Consider the following 22,678-nt stretch of genomic DNA (forward strand, 5'->3'; position numbering starts at 1 on the left):
TTTAGCCTTTGGAGGTGCTCCCCCACAAAATCTATGCTAATTATGGGAGGCTGGTCACCCTCACCATGATCATCCTGTATCCTGTCAAGTAGGCTAACAACCTTGGACTTGTGGAATACCAATGTGAAGTATTCATTCAGGAGATTGGTTTTGTCCTGAGTGTTGGTTATCAGTTGTCTCATTTCATTCATCAGGGGTCCTATGCTTCCCTTATTTTTTCTGACTTCCTACATATCTAAAGAAGGACTTTTAGTTGTCCTTGATTCCAGTTGCCAATTTGTATTTGGTTGGTGCTTTTGCTGTCCTGATCTGCTCCCTATACATGTGCACTGGTTTTGAGTATGCCTTTTTGGTAGTTATTCCTAACTTTCATCCCTTGTAGGCTTCTCATTTTAATTTCAGAAGGTCCATGACTTCTCTGTTGAGCCAAAGGGGTCTCCCAGCCCTTTTGCTGCCTTTTTTTAAAAAGGGAATGGACTTCCTTTGAGCTTTTAGAATTGCTTCCTTGAGGAATGACCACTCACTTTGTACTCCCTTCCTCATTGGGCCATGGTCCTGCAGGGCCTTGCCCACTAATCTCCTACGTTTGTGGAAGTCAGCCTTCCTAAAACCAAGGATTTCTAACCTACTGGCCAATTTCCCTGACTTATAGTGGATGGAGAAGGTGATCATCTCATAGTCTCATAGTCACTGTCACTTAGTTTCCCTTCAATCCTCGGGTTGCTCACTGGCCCTCCACGAGGGTAGTGCAGAGCCCTGGGCTTGATCCCAGTGAATGGAGTGGTGCAGGGCCCCAGGGCTCAAACCTATTGTGCAAAGCCAGATCCCAGCATATGCAGGGCCAGGCAGAGATTGTATGGGACTCTGGGGCTTCATCCTGGCATGCAGAGGCAGCTTGGGGCCCAACAGCCTATTCCTAGTGAGCAGGGCCTAGTGAGCATGTTGGGGAGGTATTGAGCCCCAATCTTAGCATGCAGAACATGGGGCCAAATCCCAGTTTGTGGGCCCAGGCAGGGGCAGCACAGGGGCCCTGGGCCTGATCAAGCAATGCAGAGGTAGTAGAGAGCCTGAATTTGGTGCACAGAGCCCAGGTCTGGCCTGGGGCCCACCTGGACCACTGAGACTCAAATCCAAGACAAGGATTGCTTTCTCCATTTTGACTGAGGGAAAAAAAAACTTGTTTTGGACTCACATAACTATAGTCCACTTCTGTTAGTTGTGGGGTACCAATATTATTCAGCATGGTTAAATTCCTCTAGTAATGACAAGGCTTTAGTGATAGTGGTACTAGAATTTACGTAGGAATCTAGTCATGGCTTAGACATCCTGTGACGTGGCTGTTGAGTTGTTTTTTACCTTTCCCCGAAGCACCAGATATTAGTCACTTCTGGAATGGTATCAGGCTTAATAGATCAGTATTCTGATCCACCACAGGATCAGCTTCCTTCTCCTTCAGTTTCTATGCTTTTCTGAATGACCACTATGCCTCAGTCTTAGAAATAGGAATGGCATATTTTGGATCAATCTTATAATGCATACTGGATACATCAAGATGAGACATTGACTGCAGAGCTGCCTAATTAGCTCCACAGTAAAGTCTCAGAATTTACATGTGTGGCCCTATTAGACCACAGTAAACTAATAAAATTCTGCTGTAGGATAGTACTTGTCAACACAATTACCATCCTGCGTTGGCATTATTTACTCCACCTCAATGTATACGTAGATGTTGATGGAGCTGGCTGGGGCACGCTGATGGGGCTGGCTTCAATGTGGGGGCTGCCTGCCAGTTAGCCCTGTACTGAAGCACACTTGTGCTCCAACCAGCCCCTCCACAGCATGCTGAGCCAGGTCGGAGCAGCCCCAGGGTGACAGGCTGGCCCCCTAGGGCCCCTGCTAGCTAGGGCTGCTCCAACCCAGCTCAACATGCTGTGGTCCCAGGCACACATGTAAATGCAGCACCCAGGAGCAATGAACTCCGGCACAAACTGAGCTGGAGTTTATTCATTTGAATTAATAGCACGTGTAGACATTCCCACTGTGCATTAGTTCTTTTAATCTAGTGAGTTTTAATTTTGGGGGGGGGGGGCCACATACCTCTTTACCTGCACAATATTGCTGCTCTAACCCCTCTACACCAGATATATCTCTGTCAACACCTGTGTTAACTCATGGCAACACTATGGCTCACCTGGCACTGACCAATCAGAAGTAGGGTTGTGCAAAATTTCGCCGGCAGTTTAATTCTGACACTGTTTTGACAAATTTTGAGGTTGAAACAGCAAAATTGGAATGAAACAAAGGCCATCAAAATAACCTCTAAACAAAATAAGGCTGATCGAAACGTTTCGAAAGTTGAAATGTTTTGACCATAGGCTGGGAACAGGAAGTCAGTCCAGCTGTCCTGACTTCCCATCCTCAGTGCAAGATCCGGCAGGGGGGAGGCAGCCAAACAGGGCTGCTTCCCAATGCCCCATGCTAGATCGCACTGGGGGCAGGAGGCAGCCTGGCTGGGCTGCTTTCCCGACCCTGTGCTTGATCGCGCAGGGGCGGGAGGCAGCCCAGTAGGCCAATGAAGCACGGGGGTCAAGGAAGTAGCTCCGCTGGGCTGCCTCCCACCCCCAGCGCGATCAAGCACGAGGGTTGGGGAAGCAGCTCCGCTGGGCTGCCTCCTGCCCCCAGCGCGATCAAGCACGGGGGTCGGGAAAGCAGCCCAGCTGGGCAATCTAGCGCTGGGGATGGGAAGTCAGCCCAGCTGGTCTGACTCCCCATCCCCAGCGAGACTTGAAACAGTGGCGAAACAGCTTTTCTGTTTTGATTCTAAATGAAATTCGAGACAAAACACTGTTCTGTTGAACTGGCGAAACTCAAGGCAAAACGGAACAGTGCCATTTTGCACAGCTCTAATCAGAAGATCTACTGCCTTTATTAAAATGTAGGCATGTACGCCTTGCTTATTGTTTACTGTGTATCCCTAGGGGTATTTGCATCCCAGTTTGAAACCCACTATTTTAGTCAAAAGCATCTTTAGAATAAAGACTTAAGCTTCTTTTTAAAATTGATTGTTTTGCTTATAAATTAATTAAAATAATATTGTTTTTAATGTTATAGTAAAAAGATCTATACAAGAGGATGTGTGGAGATTTGACAATCAGTATCGTGGAAGAGAACTCCCAGGTTTTATCAATTACAAGTCATTTGAGGACATTGTAAAGAAGTATATCAGGGAACTAGAGGGACCTGCCCTTGAGGTCTTAAGTAAAGTGATTGGTGAGTTTCATTTACTAAGTTTATTCAGAGCTTCAGAAGTATTAGTCTGTCTATGTTTTGATTGATGTGGCAAGAGTTGCCACATCTTGGCACATGTACTCAGGACATTTCATGGAGGGAAAAATGAATACGTAACAAATTGATTTCACTAACTGATTCTTCTTTGTCAAGATCTCAAATCTCTGTGCATGACCTTCAGATTTTGACAGCACTATTTTCAAAATGTCCAGTAAGTTTTGAAAAAAATAGAAACTTAATGTGATAAGAAAATTATATCAATCTTATGGTATGATGGAATTAAAATTGTATTGGATAAGCCTAGCTATGTAGTAATGTCATTTGGATCAATTAAGGAGACTGACCAGTTTTCTTATTAATCAGACTGCTGCCATCATTTTATGTTTTTCTTTTCCCCTCAGATATTGTCGGACAGTCTTTTACAGAAGTTGCCACAGCTAATTTTCCAGAATTTTTCAATCTTACCAGAGCTGCTAAGGTGAGATAAAAGACCACAACAATACTGAACGGCCTTTTATAGAGCATATTTACTCCTTTACTCTTGGTCACTTTCTAATTTAATTAATTTTCCTTAAGCAACATATGTAATCCTACAGATGCTTACCATATTCAAAAAGTAATAAATAACAAAGAAACCTAATATTAGAAAAAAATTATTTGCAGAAACACTGAAAGTGTTTATACTCTCCATTGATATATAAAATACACCTTTCCCAGTTAGATGAGTGGGCTGCACCATATTACACTCTCACTAAAGGGTGAGGATAGTTGTAAAGAAGTGTACATGAATATGACTCCTAATCTGCTGTTGACACTCTTTCCAAAGATGTCAATTTTGAGGAAGAAGGGCAAACCTTACATGATGCTGTGGTCACCCAAATGAGCTAGCTGATGTCTTTGTATTTGGACAACATCAAGGCTTTAATGACCATAATTCAGTCATTCAGTTTCTGCTCAAAGAGAAACAGAGCTCTAATTAAACTGTACTGGTTTAGCTGGACTCAAACTGCCGATCAGTTATTTAACTGACAGGAAGGCTTGCCATGAAATCTAAATCAGATTATATCAGAGGAAAGATCTTTCAGCAGAACACCAAGGTTGACAGACTGCAGGCATCTACTTATTTTAAGTCAGACTCAAGACACTTTATGGACCCGTGTGGGAGGTGTGTGAGTCTAGAGCAGGGACAGAAATGTGTTGATGTCATGTTAAGAAAGAATATGATAGTACTGGCCAACACTGCCAATATCTGTTCAATGGCAAACTGGTTGTCAGCAGCAAGGCCTGGTTGTTGGTTAGTAGCTTCTGAGAGTTTTCTTCTCCATCTTCCTTCACAGGGCAGAATTGAAGACATTAAAATGCAGCAAAGAGCAGAAGCTGAAAAAATGATCCAAAACCAATTTAAAATTGAGCAGATTGTATACTGCCAGGATAATTTTTACAGAAAAGCTTTAAGAGATACCAATGTTAACAATGTTGAGGAAGCACTTAAAACTCTGAAATTCCAGGATGTTAATGGAATTGTTCCAGATAAGAGCCCATCCACTGTTGAACTGGCTTGTCACCTGGAGGCATACTTCAATGTGAGTTTCTGGATTCCTGTAATAGCAATTCCTATTTCATTCTAAATTCAACAGTGTATAATGTTCATCCAGCCCCACTGCAGTCAATAGAAGGGGTTCTCTTTTGGTTTTAAGAATATGGTGATACCAACAGGAAGATGGCACATATAATCTCCCACTTGATGTACATGCACATCTGTCAGAATTAACTGAAACCTTGAGTGGCCAATGGAAAAATATGGGCATATTCTGGGGTGACCAGAAAGGTTGGGGAAGGAATATACATACTACAAAAGTAGTTTATTGGCTCACTCTGTAACAGGAAGTTGTGAAAGCAGAGGTCCCCTTCATCTTGAGCTTCCTTTTTCAAGCTACTTTTCTTGCTACTCATCTTCCTCTCAGATTATACCAGTTTCACCCTCAAAACTTAGATGGTCCCTGAATTCAGACCTTAGCCATAAAAAAGAAGTCAGAACTCTGGTTTTAAGCTGATTCTCAACCTGTTCTGTAAACTGGTGTCACCAACTGACGTGCTGTGGCATTCACTTAGACACCCAACTGTATTTTTGGAGTACAACTAAGCTAAAAAGGTGCATCTGTCAAATGCTGAATACAAATACTGAATATAGTTTGTTATAAGCAGTGAAAAGACTTCTCTTCGTGAAAGCACAATGGAAACTAACATATTGCTGTAGTTACTAGAATGGGGTATTTTGGAGGCAGATGCTATCAAATAGGATGCAAAGAAAATAAAGTAGAGTTTGTTTTTGTGTCACACATCCTTGTGGTTTCCTAAAGTGAGTCAGACTGTAATGGATTACATATTAGTCAGAGTAGTGAGTTAGCAGTTAAGAGCCTTGATACTCTCTGCTATATGACACAAAGCCAGGAATATTAGGAGTAAACTTTTCAAAAGTGATCAACCCCTATTTTCAGCAGTGACAGGCACTTGAAGTTGAAGTCTCAGAGGGAGCGAGTGGAACTTGAGTACATTAAAATGCTCAGACTAAAGCCCATTGCCTTTCAACACAACTTATATTGTTAGATGCCTGCAAATTTTGAACATGGGGCCTCAGCTATTAAATCAGTAAGCATCAGGTTTTAAAGATGCTATGTACACATTTAAATCCTCTAAAGTCCTGTTTAGCAACTGCTGAAATCTTGAGGGTGCCTAAAATCTATGAGCAGCTAAAATATCAGGACTTAAGTTTCATAGGTACCTAAAGGTCTGCTTCTAAGTATTCTAAGAAATAGCTAAGCCCCAGGAGTACTGGGCAACTAGGTGCCAAGCTTAGGGTTTCCATACTTCCAGTTTCAAAAAAGAGGACATGTGTCGGGGGGGGGGAGTGAGAGTGAGAGAGGGAGGGGTGGGCAGTGATATGCCTGTGCCCTGCCCCTCTGTCCCTCACTGCCAAGCGACAGCCCCCTCAGCCCTGCTGCTGCCCCTTATTCCCAACCCACAGTACTCTGCGCCCCCCAGACCACGCTGGTGCCCCCCACTCCAAGGATGGAGATTCCGAATATAAGTTCTCTAGGTAGCCTGTGGCGGGCCAGTAGGGGTGCTCCTGCATTGAGCCACCCACCTCACTGCACCTGACCACCTTCCAAGCTCTAAGTACCTCCCTGGGGGTGCCTCGCGTCTGGCCGACCCCCTTCCTGGAGCACACCCGCTAGCCTGGGGGTTCCACTGCCACTACCCAGGGCTGGGCTTGATTCTGGCTCTGCGCACCCTGGGAAACACAGGCCTAGTAGCCCTTGAGGGTACTTGATTCACTTCAAGAAGTTGGGATGCTTCCCTCAGTCAGAAGCACAAGTAGTGGTCTCCCTTAGTCAGCCAAACCAAGGGGACCCCAAGGCATAATCTAGACCCACTCCCAATAAGTCTCCCATACTAGGTACAAAGGAGAACTTTATTGGTTACAGAGGGTAGGGTTAGAATAGGGTACAGGGTAGAGCAATATCAGAGAAATCTCATAGAGCAAACTCCCCTGGCTGGGCAGCCTTTGATCACACATCTGAGTTACTACAAGCTATATATCTCATTAGATCTCAGGTAGCTTACACAAGCATCATCCAGAGGCAGGTAGAAGTTCCCTCTGGAGGCAGGCAGTTCCTTGATCATGAGTTTTGAGAGAGAGCAAGTTTCAGATGGTACAGCTCTTCTTCCTCTCTGAGTCTTCCTCATGGCTGCCACCCCCTCCTCCCGGGCAGTCCTTAACTTATATAGCCCTTGTGACCTCATTTACCTGGTCCAATGGAGGCCAGCACCTGTTCGCTGTCAGCCAACCAATTTGAAATGCATCACTAGTTGCTGGACAGACTGGCAGTTCCTAGCTCCCCAGGGAGCAAGCCCCTCACCCAGGTATGTGATATCAGTCACATAGGCAGAGGGAGCAGGTTTCCCTCCTCCCTCAGGAATGTATCCAGCTCAGGTCACCAAAAGAGATTAGGGTAAGGTGTGTATCCTCTGCTGGACCCACCCTAACCAAATTGTCACAGAGCAGAGTTTCTGGGGAGAAACAGAGGTATCCTTCTGTCACAACCTGTTCCAATGTTTGAGCATTCTCATAGTCAGAAAGTTCTTCCTAATCTCCACCCTAAATTTCCTCTGCTGCTGCTTGAAGCCATTCCTCCTAGTACTGTCCCTTATAGCCAAAGGGGAAAGTCTATATCTATCCCCTCTATAATCACCTTTCAAGTATTTGGAGACTGTTATCAAATCTCTTCCTGTCCAGTCCTTTCTCATAAATCATGCTTTCCAGGCCTCTAATATTGTTGCCACTCTCTGCTAGACTCTTTCCAATCTGTCCACATCTTTCATAAAGTGGGGCACAAAATTGGTCATAGTACTCCAGGTAAAGCATCACCAGTGCTGAATGGAGTGGAAGAATCATTGCTCTCAATCTGCAAGTGGCATTCAAAGTGAAAGCTCAAAAACAGCAATGAAAAGGAATTTCCAACCTTCAACTAAATATTTTTGGGCGTCTTTACACGTGCTATGGGGTGGGGAGGGCACTTTAACTAGAGTGGTTCTCAAGAGCTGCTCTAATTAAAGTGTATTCAGCATCTTGCGCTTCAAAATGACAGCGGGGCGCTTTTACTAAAGCTCGTTTGACTTGCAACTGAAAGGACTAAAGTGCCAGACTATCTTCTAGATCAGACACTTTTGAACATATTGTTTGATGGATAGGCTTCCAAATTGGATTCCATTAACAGTAAAATTATTTATAAAATGTTATTTATTAGATGACCCTCTACTACAAAATTAATTTAATTGTACAAAGGACATAGCAGTAACTAGTATAATTGATGTTTATATTCCTGAGGAAACCTGTGGTTGAAATTTAGAGCAAGTCTCATTCTGTCTTTAAAAAAAGATTAAAAATGAAAACATAGCTCTTGGATTTTGTCATTTCCAGTCTAATTCCTGAGGTTAAAAATCACTTGATGAAATTTGAAGAGCGCAGCTTTTTGTTATTTCTTACTAACTTTGGATAAATAAGTTGCTGTCCTTTCCTCCCTTTACTAATTAAATTATGTAATTATCTCTTTTCAGGGAGCAGGTCATCGCCTGTCCAGTCTAATCCCTCTCATCATTCAGTCCTTCACCATTCGGGACTATGGAGATAAACTCCAGAATGCAATGCTGCAACTTCTGCAAGAAAAACAGCTATTAGACTGCCTGCTCATGGAGCACAAAGACGTGGCTGCCGAGAGGAATTTTCTCATGCAACAAATTAATCGCCTCAGAAAAGCCCAGCTTTACCTACTAAAAGTCTCTGTCTGATAGCATCTGTGACTTCTTCAAATAGCACTCCTTTTACCAACAATATGTGTAACAGAGTGTTGTAAAACCTTTTAGTCACTTTTCTGAACTCCTTAGCTTTTAAAAGACCTAGCGCTAAAATCACAAATTGCTTAGTTTTGACTTAGTTTACATAACTGAGAGTGGGCTCATCTGTTAACTATTCAACTAGTCTTGAATCCTTAATAAAATGTTATTATTATTATTACCTTAATAAAATTTTAATACCTATAATTTGTTAATAAATTTCGGTAGGAATCGTCTCAGATTCTCTCTCCTAACTATCAGAAGATATATTCCCAATTTGTTTTAGCAAACTGGGGACCAGGGGCTTGCATCAGCGCCATGCCAAGATGACAGTGTACCAACACTTATAAATCAAAGTCTTGCAATACATCACAGCCTTTCTAAATCAAAGCCTTGCTCATGCCCGAGTTCCCAGAGTCCTCTTCTCTTTTCCGGACTGTCGCAAGCGGCGTTCTCTTCTCGCAGCACGTCGCAGTTGTCTTCTTTCGTACTGACACCACGCGGGCGCTTCATTGGAAAGCCCGTGTGATGTTGTATCCATTTACGCGTTTGTTATTGCTGTAAGGACTGAGGCTGGCTGGCTGCGGACAGGGGGACGTCACAGCCCGAACGGCTCATCGCGGGGAGGGGGAGGCGCTGCTTCCGGAGCTGCGGTGACGTCACGTGCGCGCCCTAGTGCCTCTGCCCGCCCGGTGCTTTACGCACGTGGTGTCTCGCCCACCGAGGCGGCTGCGCCCATCGCCGAGGCCCGGTCCGGCCCGGCTCCATCTCCCGTGCTGCTGAGCACCCCGCTGAGGCCCGAGTCTGCCGAGTCCCGGGACAGCCCCGCTCCCCGCCCGGCCAGCCTGCCCGCCCGCCCGCGGCGCCTGCCCCCCTTCTCCCCCCTTTCCTTCCTCTTCCTCTTCTTTTTCCTTTCCTCTCCTTATCTCTCTCTCAACCTCTTCCCCACCATCACAACATGCTTAACAAAAAAGAAGGCCCACGAGCACAGGTAGTACATGAAGTTTTATTGATTGTCCCCAGGTTTAGACTTTTTAGAAACCCTGGTATTTACTATTAAAAAAAAAAAGCGCAACATTTATGATTGTTAATTATATTAACATGCAGTATGTCCTGCCATGTACCCTTCGCCCCAGTTTTGTTTTTTCTGGTGTGGCCACCTCCAGCACCTTGTGGATGCACGTTGCGGATTTTTTTCAGTACTCTGCCCAAAAATGTTGCTTGCCCCTGGTTTGCACTACCTCTTTTCCAATGTACACCTGGTTTATATGGCTACCATAACTGATAAAACAGTGTTTTATGATTACTACTTGTTTTGATGTTGTTTTATTGCATAGTCTGTTACCTAGGTGTATGAAAAATTTGCTGGTGGTACTTAAGGTTGTATCATTTCAAACTGGTGGTACTGCCTGTGAGAGTTTGGGAACTGCTGCCCTAGCAGGTAGCAGAATTGCCCTAACAGGTTTGCTTGATTAGTTGAATGACTTCTACAAAGGGGATTGTTAACACCTGTGAAGTAAAAAACAACAGGTCATTAATGGGCCATTGACTCCCTGGCTGTCTGAATAGTAATACCAGTGATACCCTGCCCCCACCTCTGCCTGCAACAGTAGGGATAGAAGGGAGCAGTGTCCCAGATTTCATATTGTCCCATGTAGTCACCCTAGTTATGTATACCTTTATGGTTTGGGATATGGCTTAACCAGAGAACTTGGGGAGTGGATAGAACTGCTAATTATCATTGTGTTCTTGGGCCAGGACAACTGCAACTCCCAGTAGCAGAAATAAGGGCCACTGGTGGGCTGGGCACCCCTGGGCGTTGTCAACCTGTGATGGGGGCAGTCAACTCTACAACAGCAAAGGCATCTGGAAGTAATGGCCCCTCAGGCCAGTGGAACTCCAGGTACCCTAAGCACACTAGAACTTCCTGGAGGAATCTGGTGACCCATGATTTCATAATTCATAGATTTCATAGACATTCGGGCTGGAAAGGGACCTCAGAAGATTGTCGAGTCCAGCCAGCCAGGGGCAGGAAGTCAGCTGGGGTCAAAGGATCCTGGTAAGATATGATAAACATCCAAATGTCTCTTAAAGCAGTCCAGAGTAGGTGCTTGCACCACCTATGGCAGCAGTCTGTTTCAAGCCTTGCAGGGCTCAGACAGTAAAGAAGTTCTTCCTTATGTCCAGCCTGAAATGGTCTTGGAGAAGTTTGTGACCATTTGACCTTGTCATCCCGTGGGGTGCTCTGGTGAACAGGTATTCCCCCAGATCCTGATGTACACCCCTTATATACTTACAGGCAGCTACGAGGTCCATCCCCACCCCGGCCCGAGCCTGTGCTTCTCCAGGCTGAAGAGTCCCATGGCTCTCAGCCTCTCATCCTAAGGTTTGTTCTCCTGCCCTCTGATCATGCATGTGTCTCTCCTCTGGGCTCTCTCAAGCTTCTCCACATCCTTTTTGAATTGTGGAGCCCAGAATTGGATGCAGTACTCCAGCTGCAGCCTCACCAAGGCCGAGTACAATGAGATGATGACATCCTGGGATTTGTTAGAGAAGCATCTGTGGATGTAAGCCAGAGTTTTGCTTGCTTTACTAGCTGCAACTTCACATCGGTAGCTTATATTCATCTTGTGGTCAGTCATGGCCCCCAAGTCCCTTTCGGCCATGGTGCTAGCAAGCGTAGCACTGCTGAGCCTATGAGCATGCTGCAGGTTTTTCTTCCCAAGGTGGAGTACCTTGCATTTTTCAGTGTTGAAAGCCTCCTCAGGTTTTCGTCCGCATATTTTCTGAGCCTGTCAAGTTCAGCCTGGATCACCGCCCTGTCCTTGGGTGTGGACGCTTCACCCCAATATGGTGTCATCAACAAACATCTACATTGATGAAGGGTAACAATTCTCCCTCACCCTGGCCATCCCATCCCTTGGGGCTGGTGAAAAACCAACACAAAATACCCATTTAGTAAGTTGGCTTTTTCTTGGGTGTCAGTTGTCCCGTATGGTTTACCAGGGGTCCAATGTTACCCTTGCTTTTCCTCTGGTATCTAAAAAAGAATTTGTAGCCGGTTGGAGTTCAGTCACAGCCTTGGCTTTCCTGGTTCACTCCCTACAGGTTCGGGCCAGTGCAGAATACTCCTCCTTTGAGGTGGATCCAGTCTTCCATCCTTTATAGGTCTTTCTTTTAGACACAGAAGGTCCACTAGTTCCCTGAAGAGCCAAGGGGGCTGCTGTGCCCTTCTGCTGCCTTTCCTCTGAGATGGGATAGACATTGCTTGTGCTTCCAGGATCGCTCCCTTGAGGCACAACCATTCATCCTGAACTCCCCTCCTCTTCAGACTGTGGTCCCTTAGGGCATCACCAACAAGCCTCCTTATCTTGTCAAAGTCAGCTTTCGTGAAGTTGAGGACTTCCGCATTGCCGACTGACTTGCCAGCTTTACGGCAGAGGGTGAAGCGGATCAGCTCATGGTCACTTTCTCCCAGCTTCCCTTTGATCATTAGGTCACTGATTAAGTCATCCCCCATTGCCAGTACCAGGTCGAGCAGCACTTCGCCTCTCATTGGCCCATAGACTTCTTGAGTCAGATAGTTCTCATCCACACACGTGAGGAGGCTTTGTGGCCATTTGGATGTGGCTGAGTGCTCTTCCCATGAGATGTCTGAGTAGTTGAAGTCTCCCATGACAACCATGCACCAGGAGTGTGCAGCCTCAGTCAGTTCCCTGGCAAATTCCTGGTCGAGCTCTTGATCCTGGCTAGGAGGTCTATAGTAGATTCCCACCATTGTGTCTTTTGTGCTATGTTCACCACACATTTTAACCCAGACAGTCTCCAGTCATCCACCCTGGGTGCTAGTGTTGGCTTGCAGGGATGTGTAGCTTTCCTTGACATTGAGAGCTACACACCCACCCCTTTTGTCTACACAATCTCTCCTGTACAAGGTATAGCCGTCTATATTTGTGGGCCAGTCATAGGCGAAGTCCCACCAGGTCTCCGTTATCCCTATGAGATCACAGTCATTCTTGTTGAGCAGGAGGACCTGTTCCTCCTGTTTATTTCCCAAGCTCCTGGCATTGGTGTAGACACATAAGTGTCCCATTGGGGGCCCTTGCCTTCCCTATGGCTCGCTCTGGGGTTGGGGTAGGGGTGGGTTCCCTTGAGTGCCTTAGCCTGCTGGATTTGCAAAATTTGCCCAGTGGGCTTGCTGTGGCAGTAGTCCCACCCCCCCCCCACCCCCCCATCCTCCAATGTGCTTAGTTTAAAGCCCGGTGGAGCAGGTCAGCCTCCTCCTCAGTGCAGTGAGGTGGAGGCCATCCCTTCCCAGCAGCTCACTGCCTCTCTCCAAAGAGCAGACTGTGATTGTGGAAGCTGAAGCCTTCATGATGACACCAGCGGCACAGTCTTTGGTTAACTACCTCGATCCTCCTCTCCCTCCTCAACCCATAGCCCGAGACGGGGAGGATTGAGGAAAACACCACCTGTGCCTTCAACACCTTAAGATCCACCCCCAAAGCCCTGTAGCGCCTCATGACCTGGCTGGGATTGCTCCGAGCCATGTCATTCGTGCCCACATGGATAAGGAGCATAGGGTAGTGGTCAGTGGACCGGATGAGTTTTGGGATTCTCTCGGCTACTGGGAAGCAGCAGACCTCCCGGGCTAAGGGGTTGGGGCGGCAGATCGTGCCCTCAGTCCTCCTCAGGAGGGTGTCTCCCACAATGACCACTCTACGAGTGGCCTTAGTGAGAGCAGGGACGGTAGCTGTGAGTGAGCCTGTGCTGCCTGCAGGAGCTGGCAGTTCTGCAGGCTCTGCTGGCAGCAGAGGTTCGTACCCATTGCAAAGCTCCAGAGGGGAGGGGACCCTGGCGCAGCAGGCCCTGGGGCCATTGACCACCTTGGTCCAACCCCCTGGCTGGACAGTATGGGAGATCCTCGAGTCTTCCCTTGTCCTGGAAAGCAAGGTTGGTCTACCCTCCGCCTCCAGGGGGTGAAGGGCCTGGCAGTAGGAGTCTGTCTCCTGCTTGCCATCCCAGATGGCGCCCCAGAGACTCCAAAGTGGAGCAAACCTCTCAAGGGGAGGTGGCCATGCTCCCGGTCCCATGTGCCAGGAAATGTGCCAGACAGCCCCGGCAGCTGAGAGCCAGAGGCTCCGTGTGCGTGGGGCCTGGAACCACGAGCTCCATCTGGGTGGAGGCCTCAGGCTCCGAGGGGTGCGGCATGTGCCCATCCGCATTGTGCCACTGGTAGCCTGGCCACCGATGGGACTACCTTCCCTAGGACTCACTGGCAGGGCCTCAGGCACTCCCTTTCACCTTCCTGCACAAACTCCTGCACTAAACTACTGCGCTGGGCCCAGAAGCGCACCTGTTTGCATGTCCTGTTTGTGAGGCTCCGGCCGCGTGGCTCCCTGCAGGGCTGGGCCAAGTAGGAGCCGGGGGGGGGCACGACCCTCCTTGGCTCCACTCAACTGCCCCACAGCTGGGCTACGTCCCTCCCACCACAGGCCCCTGCTTACCTTCTGGTAGGCTGGGGGTCCCTGGGCTCACGGTGGCGCAACAGGCTTCCACCCATGCATCTCTCACCAGAGCTGGGGCCTGAATGATTCTGGTTTTTCTGTTACAAAATCTGAAATTTTCTGATAAACCTCAAAATCTGTTTTTTTCTGTGATTAAATGAAATGCCACTATATATAGGTATCAGGTAAACACAATTTTTTTATTGATATATTTACAATTTTAAAGCAATTTGGAAGCCTACCACTGCCTCAATCATTTATAATAAAATTAATTCTAAATACCCACCTATTTTCATGTTTGATTTTGGTTTTCTTCTCATGGAAAATAAGAAGAGGGCTCCCCCTGTCCCCTCTGCTCACCCAAATGTGGGTCCAGTTGCGACTGTTTCCCCCCTCCCTGCAGCTTTTTTGCACTGAGCAGCCCTGATATGCTGGCATCCTGCCCATGCTGTTATCCCTCACTCCCCAGCCCCAGTGCCCTAGCCCTGCCTGCCAGTGCCCCTCACTCCTGACCCACAGCCCTCCCCTCCCCCCATTCCTGTTGGTGCCCCTCACTCCCAACACACAGCTCCCACTTCCCCATCCCTGCTGGTTCCCCTCAGTCCCAAGCTGCTGCCCCCCACCCCTGCAGTGTGCCACTATGGTTGGCTACTTCCCCATGGTGGCACCACTCAGACTTAAATGATTAAGCTATGCTGAGTCAATAGAATTCAGAACTGATTTGGCCCAAGGCACAAAATTAAAAAAAAAAAAGTTTATATAGCATATAAGTAGATGACAAATGTGTGTTATCGAGTACCTGTGCTAAAACTTGCAGGAGTTTCAAAAAAAAAAAAAAGTAACATGCATTAATTTTGGATGAACTAAATGCATGGGTAGTGTATATAAGACATACAAAAAACTAGAACTCTTGGTTCCAAAATGATACCTTTTATTAGACCAACTGGAAAATGGCAAGAAAGTTGTCCTTTTCTGCAAGCTTTCAGGATCAAAGTCCCTTCTTGCCATTTCCCAGTTGGTCTAATAAAAGGTATCATTTTGGAACCAAGAGTTCTAGTTTTTTGTATGTCTTTTTGTCTCACTAACATGGCTACCAAGTACACCTCTGAAACATGGGTAGTATATGCAAATTACTACAGCTATGTATAATTTCAAGGTTATTGTTTTCAAATTTGCTCCTCACTTTTACATGCTCAGGGCGAGTAGGGTCTGACAGTAAGGAAATGGGAAAGTTGTTGAGTGGGGAGCTGGGGTGGAGTAAAGAGCAAAGGGGCTACCTGACCCACTATATTTGTTTTCCCTGCTGTAGCAGTAGGAGGGGGACAAATTCAAAGTAAACCTCCAAAAATTCAATTCTATACCTAAAAAATTATAATGTATAATTTTTCTATATACAAAATCTAATTATTGGGGGGCATTGTCATATAATTAGGGTCCTTTTTTATTTGAGTAAATACAGTGATTTCCAGTTTAGAGACTGCTCTTGTTTTAGTTTAATTTTCCCTTGTTATATTTTAAGAATAGGTGAATGTGGTTGCAAGCCAGAAGCAAGAAAAGAAACCTACTGTATTTTTACTTCCATGGTTTCATTTCTTCTGTTTTTGGTCATCAACTATAGGTGGAGTCTAGCAGCTAAGAAAAAGAAACAGCTATTAGACAGCAGTTTTCCCTTGGTCCAAAGCATCAGACAGGTAACAGTTTCTCTCTTCCTCCTTTTTAAGGTAATTATTTAGAAGTCTGTGAATGTATTGAATTTATCCTTTTTTGGTACTTATATGTACATAAAAAGTAGACACTGCGTGGGAGTCTGAAATAAGAGAGTGACTTGTTACCAGGCAAAAGATTTGTCTTTGTGCTTGAAATAAAAACTATCGGTGTCTCTGCCAGCCTCGGGGCTCATAATTCAATCTACACTCGGGTCTTTCTTTATGCAAATTAATTTATATGCGACAACCTTATTTATACCACAAACTCGCTTTGTGCCAGCAAAATTAAGCATTGTGGGAGGGTGAGTGAGGTGGGTATGCAGTGCCATCACGCACTTGCCTCAGTCTCGCATCATTCATTGTTCTGTGCTACTTGCACTCCTATCGTGGTGCATCTATTTGCCTTTATTATTGAATTTAGTGAAATGTCATCTAACCAACTTTCTAATGCATCTCCTAACTCCCCTCCTGAGCCAGCCATGAAGCAAAAAAGCAGGCTGGTATGTATCCCTATTCATTGCATATAATAATGGATTCACTTTATGCGAGGCTTTTTTGGAACGCAACCCTCGCATAAAGAGAGACCCGAGTGTAGTTTTTGCTTCCTCTTACTGGAGATGCAGGTGAATGTTCGGTATGAGGATGTGTATGCTAAGGGGATTAGTATCTCAACCTGGCTATCACAAAGGATCAAATTTCAATCAGAACAAGGGGCAGGGACTGATCTTTGTTAACTCTTCCTAAGCCTATCTCATCCATTCAGTCGGTCCAATTAAAGAAATTGCCCATAGAAATCCTTGCCTCTAACTTACAGCAAGTAAAAGCTAAACAGAGGTAATTTAGCCCTCTACCATTGAGGCTACATGGATGTGTACAGAAGTTGCTTTTTTACCCTTTAATGTGCTTTATCACCATGACTTAACAAAAGCACATGGCTTTACAGCACTTTAAAATGGGTGCAGTACTTTAAACTAACCCTTGGTAAATGAGGTGTTAAATTTGAAACACTGGATTTTACAGCACTTTAACAACCTACAGTGCTTTAAATAACTTCTGTACCCTGGTCAAATTTCTGCCCAGTGGAGAAGCCCCAGGAGGCTGTGGAGTGCCCCCTGCCTCCTATCCTGAAAAGTGCAAGGAGGCTTAGAGACCCCATCTCAACCAAACTTGCCCTTCTTTCATGTTTAAGAGCACTGTAACTTTATACTACTATAAAAAGTGCTCTAAATTACAGCACTTCTCAGAAGGTGAATGTTGTAGCTGCACTGGTCAAGAAGAAGAGGCAGCCAGGACTCGTAGTAGAGATTATACCTTTTATTAGACCAACAAGAATTGTGCAAAAAAAATTAATTAAAGAATTTTTGTTTGCAAAAATCTTGTTCTAATACAAGGTATCATCTCTACTGTGAGTCCTGATTCCCAAGGGGATTAGCATTTCAGCCTGGCTACCACAAAGGATCACATTTCAGTCCGAACAAGGTGCAGGGAATTACTGCAAAGCAGCTCATGTTTAGTAACTCTTCCCAAGTCTGCCCCAACCATGCGGCTGGTCCAATGAAAGAAATCACCCACAGAAATCTTTGCTTCTAGCCCACAGCAGATGAAAGCTAAACAGGTAATTTAGCCCTCTACCATTCAGGCTCCATTGCTCCAGATACTCTTTCATTCTTATAGGCAGAGGAACAGTTAGAGCAAGTCACCTGCTGAGCTGTAACCCCTCTCCCCCACTTAACTCAATTTGATCCTTTGTTCCTAACTGTTTTCAGTGCTGGGAGAACTGCATCAGTCCACTTCATGCCAGTTGTGTGAAATGTTAAGTTATGAAATGGGATTCAGGTGTATAAAGGATTGACATGACAACTTATTCAAGGAATGACTGAATTCAAGGACAGAAAGGCTTTATTTACTACAACTATTCACTGTTAAATAACCCTAAAGCAAAGTCCAGTATACTTAGCTGTAAAAGTGGTGGTATTTCATTAATACAGGAGAAGAGGTGTTCTCAGTCTTGTCAGCTTCTTAAAGCGTGGATCTGTTAACCAGAAGATAATCTGGGCACAGTAGCGGTTTTTGTCAAAATGATTTCTCATTTTTGAAGTGCACCCTGTTAGCGACTTTGTTCCTTTTTTATACCCCTCAGCTCAGCATCTTCAAAGCTTTTTTGTAGTTGTGTAAATTAAGTGAGAAACCCAAGCAATAATTAACAAGAAAATCCTGTTAATCAAACTATTCATTATTGGTTATCAGAAAGTCCCAATTTTGATTGAATTATATTCCTTGGTAACAGGAGGTTATAGTGTATAGTTCTCAAAAGACCAAGGAGTTAAGCGATAAAGTTCGTGTATTCAGATTGCAGGGCTCAGCCTACTCTTCTACTGTTCCCTCCTGCAATCCCTGGAAAGGTGTAATAACTTATAGATAACACTCCTAAAAGTATCCACACATTCTGTTTCTACTAATTTGGGACATATCAAGAAATTGATTAACAACTGGGAAAAACACAAAGGTTTTGAGGAGTTATCCTTGAAAGATCAAGGGAACCACTGAGGCAAACAAAAGTAAATCAGGAGGAAACGCCTATCAAAACCCATATGGAGAATGTTTCTTCTTACACACAAACATGAGTTAATTGCAAAGAAATAGTTACTATAATAATTAGTCAAGAATAGACATTTCACACAGTCACATACCAGACAAAGAAGCCTGCTTAAAATCAGCATAGGTAAAATAAGATGGAAGTGATGCCTCATTATTTCTTTTCAAAAGATCCAGCCAGAAACTTGCATCCTCTTGCCCTATGCGGATGTCATCAATATTTTATATTTTAACTTTTGTGAGTAGGCCCAGCTCAGCTTAAGCTTCACAGTCATCAGAAGTTAGAAAGGATTACAGAGGGTATGTCTACACATGCCATTAATGTGCAGCAATAAACTCCACAGCTTATTGCTTCCAGGAAGCTCCTGAGTGCACGGTTTATGTGTACACTTGACCCACAGCACATTGAGCCAGGTCAGAGCAGCCCTCACTGGCAGGAGGCCTGGGGCAGGGGGTCAGCCTGCCAGCCTGGGGCTGCTCTGACCAGTCTCCATGTGCTGCAGAGCAGCTGGCTAAAGCACAAGGTTGCTTCAGCATAGGGCTAACCAGCAGACAGCCCCCACACTGAAGCACCTTCATGCCTCAGCCATGCGGTCAGGGTCTTTACTTGTGCTGCTGCAGAGTAAAAAACTCTGCAGGAGGGTAGGGCTTGTATTTACAAATACTGCTGTGGAGTTTATTTGTTTCCTGCGCCCTAATGGAAGTGCTCATTTAGACACTAAGATATTTACTGCTGAGCTAATTAGTCAACTCCACAGTAAATGTCTAGTGTAGATGCACCCACAGAGTGCAGGGATTAAAGGCCATAGTTCTGAGGCAGTCGCCACAGTATTGCAGGAGGAAGTCTGTGCCTTCGTTGGGCTGGACAAAAATTTGAATTTGGATTACATTTGGGAAAGAGGGTGTATGAAAACTGCCCCTTTCTCTGACAGACATAAATTATATCAGTATTGAATGACAGAGGTATGAGCTGTTCCAATGTGCCTACTCCTACAGCAATACAAGCATTTTTTTCAGGGTTAAAGTTACAGTGATTTAACTCACTTGTATTGCTACAAGACAGGTTACATCAGGGGTCAGCAACCCCCCGGCACACGTGCTGAGCATGGCACGTGAGGCCATTTTCCTCCGCGTGCATTGGGGCCGGGGAGGCAGCAGCTGTTTGCAGCCTCCCGGCTGCAGCCAGCCTCGGCTCTGGGTAGCTGCTGCCAGCCAGGAGCCCGAGCTGCTCCCAGCAGGCAGCTGGGATGCTGCAAGCCCTGCTGGGAGCAGCCCAGGCTCCTTGGCTATCAGCAGCTACCCAGAGCCGGGGCTGGCTGCAGCCGGGAGGCTGCAAACAGCTGCTGCCCCTGGGCCCCAACAGCGCTCCCCGCTGTGCTGCCCTCACTGCTTCTGTAGAGCAGCATTAGAACCTGGTGAGGCAGGGCACAGCGGGAGGTGCAAAAAGCTGCCTGCTCTGAGCTTCCTGCTGCCCTGCCACGCTTCCCCTGCAGGCAGGGGCAGCAGTGAGGGGCACAACCCTGCACTGCTGCCCACGCTGCTCCCATGCTCACAGGGGAAGTGTGACAGGGCAGCTGGGAGCAGGCAGCTTTCTGTGCCCCCTGCTGTGCCGGGTGTCAACACTGCTCTGCAGAAGCAGCGAGGGCAGCACAGTGGGGAGCATTGGTGGTATGTGCTGTCTCCCCAGAGCCCAGGGCTGGGGCGGAGAGGCAGATGTTTGCAGCTGGCCCAGGTTCTGGGTAGCTGCTGATAGTCACAGAGCCCAGGGTGGGGAGCAAGGGGCAGCAAGGGTGGGGAGCAAGGGCTTTGGGTGGGAGGTAAGGGGCACAAGCAGGGCATCCTGCCATGTACCCCCTGCCCTCATTTTGTTTTTCTGGCATGCAGCACTCTGGCACCTTCCAAGGTAGGTATTGTGGAGGGTTTCTGCGCTCTAGCCAAAAGATGTTGTCTACCCCGGGTTACATCATAACCATGAATATCCACCCCTGAGCAGCAGCAGCTTCCCCTCCCATTCTGAAGTGGATAAACATTAGGCCTCTCCATAAAGCTCTTATTTTGTACCCAGTGCTACTTTTCTTAGAAAGATAGGTAGAGAAGAGTGGCAAGGCTTCTATTCAGGGTTATGAAAAGAGGTGTTGATGCACAACATTATTTACAGGCACTGAAATCAGTGGGTACTATGTAATGTGTGGTGCAAGCACCTATTCTGGGTACCGTTAAGAAATGCTTGGATGCTTATCTTGCTGGCGTCATGTGGAAGAAGGTTATTTCTTTTGCATGAGCAAAAGAAGGACCTGGTTGGTAGTGGGTGATGAATGTATGTTTATGGGAGATTTGACTGTAAATATGATGACTCCACCTCTCCACTGTAGTAAAGGAGGCAGTTAGCCATATTAGTCTGAAGTCAGGTAGAAGGCAGGGCAGGGTGGCACATTAGCAAAGATCCTAGTTTTCTCTGATTAAAACAAATCCCCAGTTTTCAGATTTAAAAAAGTAACCCAAAATTCACATTTTTCCATGGTTAAAATGAAACACCACTAATATTTATATAAATAGTGGTGTTTCATGAAAAAATGCAGATTTTGGGTTACTTTTTAAATCTGAAAATTGGGATTTTTTTTTTTTTTTTTTTTTATCTTGAGAAAGCCAGGATCCCTGCACATCAATAGATGCTGGCTTTAAGGTGCCCACCTGCCCTGCCTTTCATTTGCCCCGTTTCCAGAGGCAGGAAAGGGAAGACCATGCTGAATTACTCCAAAATGTTTTGGGATTACTGAAAATGCCTTTTGAAAACAAAATTTTGGGACTCCTATAGCTGTGTGGGGAGCCTGCTCCAATGCTTTTTAGTACCAGTTTTTTGGTAATCCAAATCCAGTGTGTTGGAGCAGACTCAGTTAATCGAGTTTGCTGGATCACAGAAATTGATGTGCTCCAGCACCCTTCCGCGTCGCCTGTATCAGTGTCCCCATGGGTCCCTGTGCTGAAAAAACCGGTGGCGGGGTGCTTTGAAATAAAACACATTCAATGAGCTTTAGTTCAAAGCTCCCCGCTGCCATTTTTTCAGCCTGTGGACATGCAGGGATGCTGATGCACATGACACACGGGTGCTTTTAATTAGCGCAGCTCACTAAAGCAACCAGTGCTGCATCCCAAAACACGTGTAAATATGCCTTTGGTTTCTAGTTTTCTACTAAAAAAAAATGGCACACTGTAGAAAATTTGGGGGGGAAAGGAAAATATTTCAAAATCCCCTTTAAAACACAATTGCTGTTATTTCGTGTTGTTTAAACAACTTGGCAAACAAGTGCAGCAAAAATAAAGGACCAGTACCTCGATTAATGTAAATTGGTACAGACCATGGGTCTGAAAAGATCCGTGACAATTTCTACCAGATGTGGAGTGGCCTGATTAAATAACAGGAGTGGGGAGCCTTTCACCATTGTTGTTACTATTGCAAGCTGAATCCAGTCAAATTTATTTATGATTTCAGGAGCAGCGCAGAAGAGTTGTTGTTGTCAATTACTATTTTGTGAAAATTTTATGCAAAAGTCCTGCAGCTGCCGTATACATTCAACTGACAAGCAAAGAAGAAGAAAGCAGGGAGCGTCCAGTCGTTCCCAGCCAATTATGCAGCCATCCTCTGGATTCTCTTTTGGGCCTATCCCACCAAACCTGGTATTTACAGAATTTTCAACACAGCCAAATAAAGGTGTTCCAGTGCCAGTTTCAACACTGCCAACTGTGCCTTTTACACATGCAAACCAAGCAAACTCAATTTTTGGAGTCCCAGGTGGGTCAAATCCAGGTCTGAATGTACAGCCTCTACCACAGTCAAAAGCAACTTTGCCAGCACTGTTCCCGCCAGAGTTGAAAGAACCTATACCAGTAGCACTGCCTCTGTCAGCAACCTCGCTAGTCTCAGGGAGAGATGAAAACATTCAGTATCTTACAGATAAAGTGCAGCAGCTGGAACTTGATAAAAATCATCAAGAAGCAGAAAAGCAACAGGAGGTAATGTTTCCTTACCATGAAGAACAGAACAAGGCAAGTCAGATTCCTAGTGCTTAAGGGTGAACTGACATGGTCTTTGAACTTTGTTTTCAGAGGCTATAGTTTAAGGTCAAATTTTTGGGAGCCAGCAGGGGTATAACAGGCCAGTACTGCACCAAGGGCAGCCCCTTGTCTCCC

General features: G+C 45.7%; 2 protein-coding genes across 3 annotated transcripts in view; both read left to right on the plus strand.

Annotated features, from left to right (window-relative positions):
- Window positions 1-8,889, plus strand: part of LOC106736680 (interferon-induced GTP-binding protein Mx1-like) — a 30,174-nt gene extending 21,285 nt beyond the window's left edge. The window contains exons 11-14 of the mRNA XM_019476369.2: window positions 3,112-3,270; window positions 3,690-3,766; window positions 4,626-4,871; window positions 8,407-8,889. Of these exons, the coding sequence (XP_019331914.1) occupies window positions 3,112-3,270; window positions 3,690-3,766; window positions 4,626-4,871; window positions 8,407-8,637 (713 nt within the window). The 3' untranslated portion in view covers window positions 8,638-8,889. The remainder of the gene's footprint in view (window positions 1-3,111; window positions 3,271-3,689; window positions 3,767-4,625; window positions 4,872-8,406) is intronic.
- Window positions 8,890-8,971: 82 nt separating this feature from the next.
- LOC102568651 (interferon-induced GTP-binding protein Mx1) overlaps window positions 8,972-22,678 on the plus strand; it is a 41,064-nt gene continuing 27,357 nt past the window's right edge. The window contains exons 1-3 of one of the 2 annotated variants that reach the window (XM_019476368.2): window positions 8,972-9,673; window positions 15,808-15,910; window positions 21,981-22,501. In XM_019476368.2, the coding sequence (XP_019331913.1) occupies window positions 22,031-22,501 (471 nt within the window). In that variant the 5' untranslated portion in view covers window positions 8,972-9,673; window positions 15,808-15,910; window positions 21,981-22,030. The remainder of the gene's footprint in view (window positions 9,674-15,807; window positions 15,911-21,980; window positions 22,502-22,678) is intronic. The other variant, XM_059720753.1, reaches the window with a different exon arrangement.

The sequence above is a fragment of the Alligator mississippiensis genome, chromosome 1 (genome assembly GCF_030867095.1).
Source record: "Alligator mississippiensis isolate rAllMis1 chromosome 1, rAllMis1, whole genome shotgun sequence".
NCBI classification, from domain to species: Eukaryota; Metazoa; Chordata; order Crocodylia; family Alligatoridae; genus Alligator; species Alligator mississippiensis.